Source organism: Mobula birostris, chromosome 24 (genome assembly GCF_030028105.1).
Source record: "Mobula birostris isolate sMobBir1 chromosome 24, sMobBir1.hap1, whole genome shotgun sequence".
In the NCBI taxonomy this organism is placed as follows: Eukaryota; Metazoa; Chordata; class Chondrichthyes; order Myliobatiformes; family Myliobatidae; genus Mobula; species Mobula birostris.
The window spans coordinates 37,848,719-37,865,237 of NC_092393.1; the positions used below are offsets into that span (position 1 = coordinate 37,848,719).

Below are 16,519 nucleotides of genomic sequence, written 5' to 3' on the forward strand. Positions count from 1 at the left end.
CGTGAGATTTTCGCTACGGAGATCTGTGCAGGCAATCGTTGTAGAGAAGTATTTCTACTTTATATAGGCTGTGTATTTATCATATCATTCCTGCTTTTACTATATGTTACTGTTATTTTAGGTTTTGTGTGTTAATTGGCATGATTTGGTAGGTTATTTTTGGGTCTGCGAACGCTCACAAAATTTTCCCATATAAATAAATGGTAATTGCTTCTTCGCTTTACGACATTTCCGCTTACAAACCGTTTCATAGGAACGCTCTACCTTCGGATGGCGGGGGAAACCTGTAGTCAAAATTAGGAACTGCAATATCAGACTGCTGTAAAATTGTGGGAAACTGTGAAGGGATGAGCTGTGAATTTTTAAACAATGATCACTTTTTTAAAAATCAAAGCTATACTTATCCAGGAGCCAAAGTCGGCTCTGGAGTAATGGGTAAACTGTGACTGGTCAGGTTAACACAATGGAAAGGGTTCTGGAAGCCTCCTTAACCTTTGGGAAGCTGCTGGGACCTGGGATACTTCAACTAAAAAGGCAGTATAAGGGACTGGATGGGTAATTAAGAAAGAGAAAACTTCAGGTTACAAATAAAAGTGAGAGCGTAGGACAAAACATAAATGTTCTTTCAAGAGCTATACAAGCAACTCATCATAACTTTTACTGTGCTAAATAGTACCATAAATTTAATTGTCCAAATTAAATGTATGATACTTTTCAGCACAGTTATATTGAAAGTTATATTGAATTTATTTAACCTTTTTAAATTTTCTTCCCTTCTATAATACAGTACTTGGTAGGCATTCTGTTGAGCTTGCCATCCCCATGAATATTAGTGTATGAAAGAATTACTTTTGACTTCATTGCAACATTCAATTTAACACGTTTGAAATAATGAGTTACAAAGATGTGGAGCCATCATGAGCTGAATAATGTCACCAGGTACTTCTATCCACAGAACTGTGGTCCTGTTCACCATCAAGCCTGGTCTTCTAAATTATATTCCACTGCTGAATAAGCTATAAGTGGTAAAGCTGTGAAGGACATCAGCATTATGATACCTTTCCCAGTGGAGTTTACAAGCAGCTTCATCTTTGCAGGCATTATAATTTCTATATTTAGAAAGTCAAATTCTGTGGATGAAAAGATAAAGCTGATCTAATCAAAGTGCTCGGAGTTACACAGATGCTAACACTAACCCTCTGCACCTGGGAAGAGGCTGTACACAAGCAAGTGAAAAATAATGATCTTGTTATTTTTATTCTCAAGGGATATGTTGTAACTGAAGAAATCAAAGGCCATCTGAAAAAGCACATTATCAAATACTGTTTTTCCTTGCTCCTTATCTGATGCTGTGAGATCCTTCCAGCAGATTACTGATGGGGGAAAAAGGAAAAGCAGTTAAAAACTGAGAGTTGTGGTCACCTTAAATTGAAATGCAAGGTCCCATGGGAACCAAAGAAATTTCTAGAACTGCAGAATTTCAGAAACAGCTAATAGCTCTCCAGATAAAGTTAAGTTGCCCATACATGGTCTTAAACAGACTGCTTAGATCAGGGGGGCATGGTTGCAAGTTTGGTGCTACCTTCAGCCATATCTCAAGTTGTCTCACTTTATATAATACAAGTCAGCAGAAATTTCTGGACCACTTAAATTATTATAATCCCACTGTCACACATAGGAATTTAAAGCTTCATTGCTTTTTAAAAAGAACTGCAGAAAATAAAGCGATGTTTTTAATATAAAACCTTAAGCTCAAGGACAGATTTTACATCTTGGGGTGGCAGAATGACATAGTGATTAGCACAAACACTTTACAGTACAGGCAACCCTGGTTCAATACCGATCGCTGCCCATAAGGAGTTTGTATGTTCTCTCCATGACTGTATGGGTTTCCTCTGGGAATTCCAGTTCCTTCCCACAGCCCAAAGACGTATCGGATAGTCAGTCAGTTGGTCATTATAAACTGCCCCATGATTAGGCTTGGATTAAATTCGGGGACTGTTGGATGGCATGACTGGAAGAGCTGAAAGGGGCTGTTTCATGCTGTATAACTAAATTTTGAAAAAAATCTTCATTTGGCATTATACAGGTTGTACAGCAATCAGAGGGCAGTAATGTAACCATAGTATTTGAGAAAGGAGGGAAAGAAAGAGAAAGCAGAATGCAAGGGGAAAGGAGAATTCAGAGGGAGGGGAAATGTTGGAATTCATTAAGATAGTTGTAATATGGAGACAGAAAATAATATAGCAGTGAATAGTAAACTCATACTGGGAAATAGCGAACTCTTGGCTCTGTAGCACAAGAGAAATAAGGGATAAACATGTAGCAGAAAGACAAAGGAGGGCTTTAAAGGGTTGGTACCAGGCACTGAAAGTCTGTAACAGACTCAATGGCCCAAGCAATCAACCATAAGCTAAAGTGAACCATAGTAATCTCATGCCTGGCTACTAGCCTGGTAACAGCTTCATAAAACATCACGATGGAAACTTGCCGTTATACGTACAATGTAAAAGTGAAGCTACACACAGTTCACAACAGCACATAGGTACTGAAGCATGACACTGCAAAAGACTTACGTCACTTCATGTATATGCTTCATATGTCGGGTAGAGATAGTGGGTGGGGAGTGGGAAGTAAATAAGGAAGTATCAAGGTAATGATCACGACTGTAAATAATAAAACTTTGCATGGGGAAGCATTTGTTCTAGGACAAGGGACTCCCCTGTTGATGTCACCTTATGATAAAGAGGAAGTTTGTTCTGAAGGTGAACACCAGATTCCTTGTAAATTATTTTCGTCCACAATAAGGCGTCACAGAAAAAGAATTACTAAACAAACACAAAATCAAATATACTAGTATAGATTGAAGATTGATTAGCAAATGGAAAACAGATGGAATAAATTGGTCATTTTGTTTGTGAGTCTGATACAAGTGGAGTGCCACAAAGATCCATGTTGAAGCCTAAGCTGTTTCCAATCGCCATCAGCGATTTTGATGAGGACATTAAGTACGGTATTTCTTTTATTTCATGTAGAAGATAGTGAATCCTTGGAATTTAGGCTTAGTTCCAAATAACACTGGATATTGGGTTAGTACAGGGAATAGTCAGAACTTAAAAAAAAGTAAGTTGTGATCATACTAAGTGGAGCTGGTGCTGAGAGCTAGAGTCTCAGCCTGAAATGCCGACTATTTATTCCCCTCCAATGATGCTGCCTTACTTCCTGAATCCCTCTAGCATTTTGCGCATGTTCCTCAAGACTTCCACCAACTGCAGAATATCTTTATGTTTATGGTCTAGTCCTACTTCTAGTCCTTATGATGATATAACACTAGATGGCAGTGTGAAATGTGAAGAGGGAAACACTCTGAACAATCTGCTAATTTGCTGGGACAAGTGGAAAGGCAGAAATATTTTTTAAATGAAGAGAGATTGTAACCCAAAATATTACCTGAGATTGTAACCCACACCAAATTTTGCTTTCAGGAATAGTGAGGAGCCAACACATTTGAGTTGCCCTTGTGAAATGACAGCTTTACGATCTACATCAAGACAAAAAAAAGGAACATAATTTCTATCGAATTTATATGACAAAATACTGTAAGTCATGTCACCCTGACTGCTCAAAGATGATTTCAAATTTTTGCTTTTATATGATAGAATACAAGGTCAAAATGTGCAATAACAGAGTTAACAATAAATTCGTATTTAAATGAGAATAAGTAGGGAGCTATCCTGAAGTGGCTATCCGCATCGCCACTGCATATATAATTTTGGCAACGTGCTATTTCTCAAGTTGTCAATAAGTTTTCAAAAAATTTAGGTAAAAAAGAAATATTATTTTCCTACATTGGAATGGAGGTAGGAGTGAAAATTCATTTCTAGTAAAGTTATTGTTTGCAAAGCAAAATATCATTTTCCTGATGAACTGATTTTACCTTAAATCTTATGGTAAGTACCTACCTGCCAGAATATCAGCTTCATCTATGAAATGAGTGGTCAGCAATATCACCCTTCCTGACTTCCTCTTTTTCAGCAAGGTCCACACTTGCTGCCGTGAACAAGGGTCCATTCCAGCAGTTGGTTCATCAAGTAGTAAAACCTTTGAGAACAGGAGATGGAGGTTAAATTAAAACATCACTGAGGTCTTTTTGATAGAGATAAAGCTGCACCTTTCTAAGTCCCAAATTATTGGGCTTAAATTCTACCTTGTGCACACAGAGGTGATTGAACCTCATTTGTAAAGTGATTAACTGGCAAAAAACAAGTTTCACTTTGTTATACCAGTTTATTTTTACATGAAAACAATCATTAAGGTTGATATTTTACTGCCAAACAAACCTAGAGAAAATTTACCAAGGAATTATAGTTAGCATGGCTTTGTGAAAGGCAGGTCGTGCCTTACGAGCCTGATTGAAGTTTTTGAGGATGTGACTAAACACATTGATGAAGATAGAGCCGTAGATGTAGCGTATATGGATTTCAGCAAGGCATTTGACAAGGTACCCCATGCAAGGCTTATTGAGAAAGCAAGGAGGCATGGGATCCAAGGGGACATTGCTTTGTGGATCCAGAACTGACTTGCCCACAGAAGACAAAGAGCAGTTGTTAACAGGTCATATTCTGGATGGAGGTTGGTCACCAGTGGTGTGCCTCAGGGATCTGTTCTGGGACCCCTATTCTTAGTGATTTTTATAAATGACCTAGATGAAGAAGTGGAGGGATGGGTTAGTAAATTTGCTGATGACACGAAGGTTGGAGGTGTTGTAGATAGTATGGAGGACAGTTATTTATTAGATTAATGTATGTAATAAATTTAGATAAATTAACATGTAATAAATTTAGATAAATAAATTAATTTATCTAATAAGCATGCCATATGAGAATAGGTTCAGTGAACCTTGCCTTTTCTCCTTGGAGCGATGATAGAGGTGTATAAGATGATGAGAGGCATTGATCGTGTGGATAGTCAGACGCTTTTTCCCCAGGGCTGAAGTGGCTAGCACAAGAGGGCACGATTTTAAGGTGCTTGGAAGTAGGTACAGAGGAGATGTCAGGGGTACGTATTTTTCATGCAGAGGGTGGTGAGTGCGTGAAATGGGCTGCCAGCGACAGTGGTGGAGGTGGATAAGAAAGGGTCTTTTAAGAGATTCCTGGACAGGTACATGGAACAGAACAATAGAGGGCTATGGGTAACCCTCAGTAATTTCTAAGGTTAGGACATGTTCGGCATAGCTTTGTGGGCCGAAGGGCCTGTATCGTGTTGTAGGTTTTCTATGTTTCTATGAATTAAGAGGAAAAAGGAAAGTAGATCGTAATTCACTTTCTGAAGCTGATATTCTGAAACTAAATCATAAGCAAGTAAACTTCCCTCTCAGCAGTTAGCCATTCTGGTAAAGAAAAATACATTCTAGCAAGTTGCTGATAAGATAATTTTGGAGAGGTTATTCACAATTTTGGCAAATTTAGAATGATATTTGTTAGATAAGTACAAGAACACTTCTCTCTACAGTTGGGCAATTCCTCGTCTCAAGTCTGAGTATGAACATTTCCTGTGGGATCTTAATATGGGTCACTATGGCTGGATGTTCTCTTTTCCCAAATCGAAAAGATGCAGATTTAAAATATAAAGTGCCTGAAAATAACTGGAATTGATCATGCACATTGGAAATATTACTCCATCAAACAGGTTGACACCTAATTGAAGCTAGATACTTCCTCAGGTTTACAATTTGCAAGGTCTAAAGAATTATGTAGTTGTAAAGGCATACAAAAATTTGGAGAGATTGCTTTTTATTAATTATGTACTTATTTGAAAAATTAAAGTTTCATTATCTTTACAGTTCAGTAACACTTTAAAAACTTGTGCCGCTCATTATGACAAGAGGCTATAACATACAAGAAAGAGAGAAATGTGAGAGTTTATTACAATATCAAAGGGGGACACTAAATTACCATATTTTGTGGAATATTTTATTGTCTCCTCCCTGCCCCCAAATTTCATGTGACGATATACAACTGACAAGGCAGGATTAAAGTTTTTGGAATGCAACCGCAATATTTTACAGTGGCTTTTTACACATTACCTTTCACTGGCTCCAGTAACAGACAGAATTTTATTGCTAATCAAATGCCCACATCCAACCTCTCACCTTAGGATCTCCCAAAATGGCCATTCCCATTGAAAGCTTTCTTTTTTGTCCACCACTGAGTTTTTCTGCACGGACATCCATTATTGATTCCATATCCAATTCTTTAATGACATTTAGCACCTGAATAAAGCAATTGAATAAAAATTACATTTCCGTGGAATTAATCCTATTTTATAAAAGTTTTGAAGTGGATTAAAAAACAAAATAATATGTCAAGCGCTTTCCATTGGAGAAACTACATCAATGATTTATTGGCTATGTAACATAACCAACAGCTAATTGGTTTTGTAATGTAATTGTTCTTTTGTTTGTGCATGTAGCACTTTCAGCATCCAACTGGTTAATACATATTTTGCTTATAAGTACAATACATCACAAAAACTAGCAAGAAGAAAAGATATTTCAAACAAAATAGTCCAAATGCATGAAAAAAATTGGAGTCATTGCTTTTAGTTAATCAGTTTTTGCATGTCATCCATTAAAATTGATAAACCAGTAGGATGGAGAATTGCACTTCAGAGTAATTTGTCTACCTTCTTTCCAGATGGCTCACCAACAAAGCTGTATATTAAACATTTCCTTTCTCCCAATTCTCCCTTATCTCAACAATTATTTATGCTTCTGAAATAGATTTAATTTAATTTCATGTAAGTAGCTAGCCAACATTACATCACTTTTCTACTTGCTCCTGATAATACAGTAGTCACATTAACTTCTAATATTCACGGTCATATAATTAAAACTTTGAAAGATGCAGCTAACTGACAGAATAAAGCTTGTTTAGAAGACTTACCTCTTTATCAATTTCTTTTGTTGCAATTCCCTTTATCATAGCAACTATCTTTAAATGTTCCTTTACCGTAAGACTGTAGAACAGGACATCAAATTGTGGGCAAACTCCTATCATCTTTCTGATTTCAATTATTTCATCCAATTCAGAAACTTTGTAGCCATAAACTGTTGCACATCCTACAAAAGAGGAAGAAACATGCATATTGTTTTGCTGCACATAAAATGGGATGCAAATAAATCCTGAATGCATTCTAATTATTGGCTTTTTGACATTTTTGAGGCTATAAATGCATGGGCCTTGAAATCATACACTACCAAAGCATTTAACTTAAACCTGAAAACTACTCAAACACACTGAAAAAAATCTCAACAAGTCTTCTAAGATTACAAAACACAGAAGTTGGACATACAATGGCTTTAACCATGAACCACACACAACCAAAAACATTTGTGTAATTATGTTTCAAGAACAAATTCAACTTATGAAAAGGTAGAGGATTCAAACACTGAAGCAGATTTTAACAATAAGGTTCAGGCTGGCACTTGTATTAGCTTAAGGTAGCCTTTCTCAACCTTTTTGCCCTGGAGGAACACTTGAAATAATTTTCAGGTCTCAGGGAACCCCTGCATAAAAATTGTTGTATCTAGAGCTCACGGTACATTAGCATGATCAGTAATCAAAAATAATTGTCAATGCTCTTTTTGAATTGAGATTGAATGATTAGCCAACCTTTCTTGAAAAAAAAGATAGTCAAGCTTAGCTTACCCTTCTTAAAATTACTTATTCTTTCTCTTCCATAAATTTTAAAAACCCATAAGACAAACATAATAAATTTTTCAATTCTGTGTCAAACTTGAGATAAACACACACGGATTTCAACTTCAACTGAAATTAGACGATTTCTATCCTTGCTCTTCATACTTGTTAAACAAGCTAAAGGGATCGGGGGTATGGAGGGAAGGCTGGTGCAGGGTTCTGAGTTGGATGATCAGCCATGATCATACTGAATGGCGGTGCAGGCTCGAAGGGCCGAATGGCCCACTCCTGCACCTATTTTCTATGTTTATATGTTTAAGAAAAAGCTTGCTCACACATGTAGGAAGCTGAAAACTGCAGCAAAATGTTCATTGCTTTCCTATGAATGGCAGGATACTCTTTTTTTCCCCCACAGAAATACAGTAGTTGTCCACGGCAGGTCAATAAATCTCATCTTGAGTGCATGATCAGAATGCAGCTCACGAAGTTCTTCCTCTTCTCTCTAAATCAAGTTCTCAGTGTGAGCAGAAGATTCAGAGAAAGTGTCCCTCATCCAGTCATACACTTGTGTTGAAAAGGAAGACAAATACTGTTCAATTTTGTTCTGCAGTTCTTCCAGGTGATTTTCAATAAAGCTCGATTCTTTCTGATATCCTTAAGCCCAAGCTGCAGTGGAAACATTTCAAGGTTTCCTTTTGCAACATGATTTTTCCAAGATCCAGCTTCCTTTTAAATCCAAGAATCTTGTCACTTGAAGTCAAAACATTTTCTCCAGGCCCTTGCACAGACTTGTCCAACTGGTTTATATGATGAAAAATATCTGTTAAGTAGGCTAGTTTTTGCAGCTATTCTTCATCTTCAATGCACTTAGCAAAATCTGGCCTACTATTTTCTTCAAAAGTACTCCTGCAATTCATCTTTCAGCTCAAACACCCTGTTGAAAACCCTTCCTCCTCTAAGCCACCGAATGTCTGTATGTAGCAGGAGATTGGTGTGTTCTTTGTCAAAGTTTTCACACAGTTTTTTTAAACAATCTCAAGTGACATGGTCTTAAAGCTACTTGACTGTGACTTTATCTGTTTGTTTTGCGATTCTAATAGTTGTTTAAAATAATCAGCACTTTTACATGTCATATGGCTGTGATTTGTAGTTAAATGTTTTTTCAATTTTGCTGGAGCCATTGCTACATTTGTAGGTTTACCACTGACTAGGCACAATGGAATAGGACAAATTGGATCACCAGTCCATGTAAAACTCTTTGATAAGTAGCTTTCATTTTAAAGATACAGTACTGGCTGATTACTTTAGTCCTGCCCACTGCTTTTGTCTCCAGGACCCCGAAGTGGCTGCGGGACTTCTTCTGGGGCAATAGGAGGCATTGGATCTCTGCTGCGGTCCTGTGTCTTCCAATCGCAGAGGGCAGGACCCTGCAGAGATACCTGCATAGCGACCACTCTTCAAGATAGCACGTGCTGACAATGCACTTTCTCCACAGGGGGCACTGCCTGCAGGAGGGCACATGCCTTCCAGCAGACAGCATCAGCTGCTCCACTTTGAGGAAACTGCCTCACTTTTACTGAGAGCTGTTGAGAGTATGGGGTCTAGTCTCATCCAGACAGGGTGTTCTTGTGTCAGTGGGGGATGGTGCTCTGGCTGTGAGGGGGACTGGTCCTCATCCTATCATGGTGAGTGACAAGGGCACTCAGGAAAGTGGAGAGGTTCCGGCTGCACCATCAGTTGATAGGCCGGAAGCGCTTGTCAGACCCAGGCCTCGGGATAGCATGCAGGAGAGGATCTCACACAATATGAGCCGTCTTGTGGGGATGCCCATTGTGCCCTTCGTGACATTCCAAAGCATTTTATACTGGCTGCTCGCGCACACCTTTCACTTCCTTGCCTTCACCTGCTGAACAGACTGGCCTTGACAATCTGTTTTACCATCTAGCAGCAGAGGAAGTCCCCAGGAAAGAGCCCTGTACATCGGGGACCTGGAGTGGGAGGTGTTGTATAGGGCAGTACCATGCAACAGGTTTTTAATTATATGGGCACCCAGTTCGGAGGAAGGGCAGGTTGCAAGGAGAATCTACTGGTGGGTTTGCTCCTGGGCCTGGCCAAGGTGGCCATTCACGGATCTAGGCAATGGAAAGTCGAGGGCTCTGGCAGGACCGATTGCCCGCCCCTCTTCTGAGGATATGCTCATGCCCAGTTGTCCTTGAAGAGGGAGCATGAGGTCACAATGGGTACAGTGGAGGATTTCCAGGAGGAGTGGTGGGCCCCCCAGGGAATTGACTATTTTATAGACAGTAATAATCATATTAATTTTAATTAGACATTCTGTTCTAGTTGGATAATATCTAATCAATATCCATTCGGACCCTAAAGGGGTATACAAGCCAGCATTCTGAGGAGACAACACCCTCAACTGCGCACTGACGATGGCTTCTTGATCAGAGCCTAAATGTCTGCAAATGTTTAGAAAAGGACAGTGATCAACCAAATTTCCAAATTACTGCAAGCTATAAATAATCAAATAACTTGGAACATGCATGGTCATACACTTTGGTAGTAGAAATAAATATGCGGAATATTTTCTAAATGGGGAGAAAATCCAGGAATCTGAGGTGCAGAGGGACTTGGGCGTCCTTGTGCAGGACACCCTGAAGGTTAACTTGCAGGTTGAGTCAGTGGTGAGGAAGGCAAATGCCATGTTAGTATTCATTCCAAGAAGTCTAGAATACAAGCGCAAGGATGTGAGATGCTGAGGCTTTATAAGGCACTGGTGAGGCCTCACCTTGAGTATTGTGAACAGCGTTGGGCCCCTCATCTGAGAAAAGATGTGCTGGCATTGGAGAGGGTCCAGAGAAGGTTCACAAGAATGATTCCAGGAATGAAAGGGTTATCATATAAGGAACATTTGATGGCTCTGGGTCTGTACTCGCTGGAATTCAGAAGGATGGCGGGGGGGGGGGATCTTATTGAAACCTTTCAAGTGTTGAAAGGCCTAGACAGAGTAGATGTGGAAAGGATGTTTCCCATGGTGGGAGAGTCCAGGACAAGAGGGCACAGCATCAGGATGGAAGGGCGGCCTTTCAAAACAGAGATGCAGAGAAATTTCTTTAGTCAAAGGCTGGTGAGTTTGTGGAATTTGTTGCCACATGCAGCTGGGGAGGCTAGGTTTTTGGGTGTATTTAAGGCAGAGATTGATAGGTTCTTGATTGGACATGGCATCAAAGGTTACGGCGAGAAGGCCAGGAACTGGGTTTGAGAAGGAGATTAAAAAAAAAGGATCAGCCATGATTGAATGGCGGAGCAGACCCGATGGGCCAGATGGCCTAATTCTGCTCGTACATCTTATGGTCTAAGTTACAGACCATGGAAATATCTCAATAATAATAGCATTTGCAGCTAAATTGATGAACAGATTTAGGATGGATGAACTAGAGGCCATTTAACCAGGAAGTGCAGCCATGTCTCCAACCCACGTGCTGGAGGTGGGCTTTTTGATATAAAGTGATTGAACATCTGTCCCATTTACAATGACCTGAATAAGCTGGAACTAGAAATTTCTGAGCACTACCAACACTGTCAACGAGCATGAGGTGATCCATCTAAAAGATAGAATATTTTAAAAAATAGATTGTTTTCACAGTAATTGAAGACTAAATAGTAAACTATTCAATTAGCTGCTTTTCTGCCAGAAAGACAGGTTGTGAAAGTTGCTGTACATTGCAAACTTACTACAGCTTGGAGCTAATGAAGGTGGAAATCTTTCAATAAAACTACAAAATGAAATTTAAAAGCTTTCATATTCCTGTCTAAATTTCTCAATGTTGACAAAAGTGGGCAGATTCTGGAGCTCCCAGACATTTAAAAAAAAGCAGGAATAGGCCAGGAAATACCTTTCTCATCACCTTTTCTACAAGACTAAAACTAAATGGAATTAAACCATCAATTTTCTCTGCTGCTTTATTTGAGTCTTGATTGTAGAGAAAAGGTCAAAAGTGTTGGTGCAACTGGCGCCCCATCAGGGCTGTGTGCTCAGCCTGCTGCAGGCACATGACTGTTCTGCTAGATCCAGTTCAAACTGAATCATCAAGCTTGCTGATGACAGAACAGCGGATGGCCTCATTAACAACTATGAGAAGACGACATACATAGAGGAGGTAGAACAGTTAATAGAATAGTGGGAGCACAACGAGACACAGTATGGACAAGACAAAAGCGATGATTGTAGACCTTAGAAGGAGTAGGCTGACCACTCCTCATTACACATAAATGACTCCTCCGTGGAGAGTTACGAACACCAATTTTCTTTGGTGCACGTGACAGATGATCTTACTGCATCCCTCAACACCCCTTCTTTAGCTAAGAAAGCACAGCAGCATTTCCACTTCCTGAGGAAATTGAGGCAAGCGAGGCAGCCACCCCCCCCTCCCACTCTAACCAAATTTTACAGTAGCACCACTGTGTCCTGACCAGCTGCATCACCATCTGGTATGGAAATTGCAAAGGCATCTGACCACAAGCCTCTACAAAGGATTGTGCAGACCGCTAAGAGGATCATCAGTGTCACTCTTCCACCCACCTGATATGTTCATTAGGAGCGCAATGTACACAGGGCCCTCAGTATTATCAATGATCCCTCCCATCTGTCCAACAACCTCTTTGACCCCCTACCATCATGCAGGAGGCATCATACCATTAGGACAAAAATTGTTAGGATATGAATCAGCTTCTTCCTCCAGGGCATGAGACTACTGAACTCACTGCCACCACCCAGGTCTCCATAAGACAGAGGAGTATGACTGATAAGCCTAGTCCATCGAGACTGCTTTCCCATTGCATCACGGCCGATTTATTGTGTCTCTCAAACCCATTCTCTTGCCTTCTCCCTGTATCCTTTGATGACCTGACTAACCAAGAACCTATCAACCTCCACTTTAAATATACTCAATGACCTGGCCTCCACAGCCATCTGTGGCAATGAATTTCACAGACTCACCATCCTCTGGCTAAGGAAGTTCCTTTAAATGTTGGTTTTTAAAAGCTTCCAAATCCTCACTAAATTTTGCTGTTTTATATATCAGTACCCTGTATGCTATCTTTGATTACCCTTGTCACCACAGTTGCCTCATCCACCTTAAAGAATAACTTTTTCATTTTTAGGATGTATCTATCCTGCCGAATTGCCTTCAGAAACTCCAACCATTGCTGTTCTGCCATCACTCCTGCTAGTGTGCCATTCCAATTCACTTTGGTCAGCTCCTTTCTCATGCCTCTACAATTCCTTTTACTCCATTGTAATACTGATACTCCTTCTCCTTCTCAAACCGCAGGATCATAGTCATAGTCATACTTTATTGATCCCGGGGGAAATTGGTTTTCGTTACAGTTGCACCATAAATAATAGTAATAGAAATAGTAATAGTAATATTACTATTAGTGAATAGTAATAGTCATAGAAATAATAAATAGTAATAGAATAGTAATAGAAAATATTAATATGTAAATTATGCCAGTAAATTATGAAATAAGTCCAGGACCAGCCTATCGGCTCAGGGTGTCTGACCCTCCAAGGGAGGAGTTGTAAAGTTTGATGGCCACAGGCAGGAATGACTTCCTGTGACGCTCTGTGCTGCATCTTGGAGGAATGAGTCTCTGGCTGAATGTACTCCTGTGCCCACCCAGTACATTATGTAGTGGATGGGAGACATTAACCAAGATGGCATGCAACTTAGACAGCATCCTCTTTTCAGACACCACTGTGAGAGAGTCCAGTTCCATCCCCACATCATCACTGGCCCTACGAATGAGTTTGTTGATTCTGTTGGTGTCTGCTACCCTCAGCCTGCTGCCCCAGCACACAACAGCAAACATGATAGCACTGGCCACTATGATAGGATGAATTGTATCATATTATGATCACTATCTCCTAAGGGTTTATTTCACTTAAGCTCCCTAATCATATCTAGTTCATTACACAACACCCAATCTAGAATTGTCTTTCCCCTAATGGGCTCAAGCACAAGCTGCTCTAAAAAGCCATCTCATAGGCATTTTAAAAATACGCTGTCTTCAGATCCAACAACAACCTAATTTTCCCCAATCTATCTGCACATTGAAATCCCCATGATTAACACAACAGTACCAATATTACACACTTTTCTCGCCTTCCTGTGGAAATTTATATCTCACACTCCAGCACTGTTTGAAGGCTTGTATCCAACTCCATCAGGGTCTTATTACACCTGCAGTTTCTAACCTCTACCCACAGAGATTCTACATCTTACAATCCTATATCACTTGTTTTTCCTGAGGATTTGATTTCAATTTTACCAATGGAGCCACTCCACCCGCCTCTACCTACCAGCCCGTCCTTCTGATACAAGGTATATCCTTGGATATTAAGCTCCCAACTATGATCTTCTTTCAACCACAACTCAGTGATGCCCATAATGTCATACCTGCCAATCTCTAAGTGCACTGCAAGAGCATCTATCTTATTCTGTATACTGTGTGCATCCAAAAGCGACACCTTCAGTCCTGAATTAATTGCCCTTTTGGATTTTGACCCCATGTTAGCCTTTACCTCATCCTACTGACTGCAATTTTGCCCTATCATCTGCCTGTCTTTCTGCACAGTCACACTACACATTCCATTGACTTATATACCAACTGCCCCATTCTCAGCCCTATCATTCAGAATCCCTTCCCCATACCAACTTACTTTAAACCCTTGCCAACTGCTCTAGCAAACTGCCTACAAGAATATTGATTCCCCTCGGGTTCAGATGTAACCTATCCTCTTAGTACAGGTAGTACCTTCCCCAAAAGAGATCCCATGATGTAGAAATCTGAAATCTAACTTCTCAAACTTAAGTTCTAGCCCAAGCCTGTTGAGTCAAAACCTGACCACTCTAATAATGTCCACTGCAACAATGGCCGCTCCACTTGAACCTTGCATCTTTTTATTGACCCTTACTAAATTACTATCAACCTAAGCAATCTCCTACTCTGCAGACAAGTCCCAATAGGCCCTGCTGGCTTTTTAAAACTCACACGTAAAGTCCACAAGAAACTGTCTCCAACTCACGCCACGATCTCCCGCTAAGCACCATCACACTTGAAGCACCAGATGCGAATACTGTTTACTTTTTGACTTCTGTCATAAATGGACAATATTTGGTTAATTTATTTGTGGCAATATTATCTTGTGTGTTGTGAGAGAGTTATGTGTACTGTGCTGTGCACTTTGGTCTGGAGGAACATTATTTCGTTTGGTGGTATACATGTATATGGTTGAACTACAATAAACTTAAATTTTAACTCAGTATCTCCACTCTGCCCCCCCCCCAAATAACTCATAAGCAGAGGCCAATTGTTGCGATCTTGTTATCACACATCTCCAATCAAGTTACACATTACAGAATAAAGATGATAGCTGGGGCCTTCCTGAACAAAGAATTCGCACAATTAAATCACTTCTCATATTTTACTTAAAAAAGTTTGAGAGATTAATTACATTAAAAAACAAACTGATGTTCAGAATGTCAAACTAAACTTGATTTAGTTAATGAGTATCTAAATATAATTTAAAATTATATTCTTATGGTGAATCTTACTGGAGCATTTTGAGACTTTATGCATTTACACAAGTCCTTACCAGGATTTAACTCCTACTCAGATATGTAAAATAAAAGATTTGCTGCAGGTTCCATCTAATGAACTTAAAATAGGATTTTAGGCAGGATGCCAAGTTGCCAGTGATGGTAGTTTTTTTTTTAAACAGCACTTTATAGTTGTACCCTGTCTTTTCAAGGTCTTTGAATTCACATATTTCGGCAAGGACAGATAGTTCGCCAGTAACGAACCAGCACATTACCTAGCGACAAACTATATTAGAAAAATGAAGTTCCTCCATGATGTCCTTGCTTTTTAACCACCTTCTAATCTTGCCCTGCCACTTCTGGCACATGATGCATATATTCCACCGAACTTCTTTCTTCTTTCTAAATTGTAATGTTTTGCTTTTTTTTATACAAAGTGTACTTTTGTGCTATGCTTCTGTCTATAGCTCCTTTTAAGGCTTTTACTAACTTTCTCACGATTCACTACAGTTCCAAGTTCGCACGCAAATTTGGAAATTGCTTCTGTATGTCAACACTGTTTATATATATGAAACTGCAGATTTGCATGCATAATGTTCCAATCTAAAGAAAACAAGAGAATGCGTGACTGTCCTGTGGGGGTGTGGTTTATTCTGATTGTTGAAAGTTGCTTCTGTTGTGATTGGCTAGTTTAGAAGCTGCCGTTGCTTTTCCCATTGGATAGATGCCTGGTGTACAGTTCCAAATATCCTGAGTAAATATAATAGCACATGGAAGGGACTCGCTCTTCTTCCTTTGTTTAAGGCAAGGATGTACATAACGATTGGGAAGGTATACTCAACGTTCACTTTTAACTAAGTATATTTGTTGAATATTCAGCTTTGTAATGTATGTAACTTGTGGAACATGAAAGTTTGGTCAAATTTTTACTATTTGTAAATAGGTGATTAATATACTACCTATTTGCAGAGATTGCTTTCTGTATCACTTGCCAGATCCACGGACCTGATTCAACATTACAGCGACATAGTCAGAACACTTCACAATGTTCAAACCTACTACTTTTCAAAACCTTGGTAATGGAAACAACTTTAATTCCACATAGATATCTTGAGCTTTATTTTGCAACTCCCAATAGCCAGAATGTTTTCTTCTTTTAGTTTTATATTGTTCGGTTTTTAAAATGCTGAGTAGAGCTCTTGCCCATTTGGT

At 39.5% G+C, this 16,519-nt stretch overlaps 1 protein-coding gene across 3 annotated transcripts in view; it reads right to left on the reverse strand.

The window, feature by feature from the left end:
- Positions 1 to 16,519, reverse strand: part of abca5 (ATP-binding cassette, sub-family A (ABC1), member 5) — a 98,679-nt gene that overhangs the window by 35,221 nt on the left and 46,939 nt on the right. For all 3 annotated transcript variants that reach the window (XM_072242636.1, XM_072242635.1, XM_072242637.1), the window contains 4 exons: positions 6,945 to 7,120; positions 6,152 to 6,271; positions 3,963 to 4,101; positions 3,451 to 3,541 (listed from right to left, as the gene is read on the reverse strand). In XM_072242636.1, the coding sequence (XP_072098737.1) occupies positions 3,451 to 3,541; positions 3,963 to 4,101; positions 6,152 to 6,271; positions 6,945 to 7,120 (526 nt within the window). The remainder of the gene's footprint in view (positions 1 to 3,450; positions 3,542 to 3,962; positions 4,102 to 6,151; positions 6,272 to 6,944; positions 7,121 to 16,519) is intronic.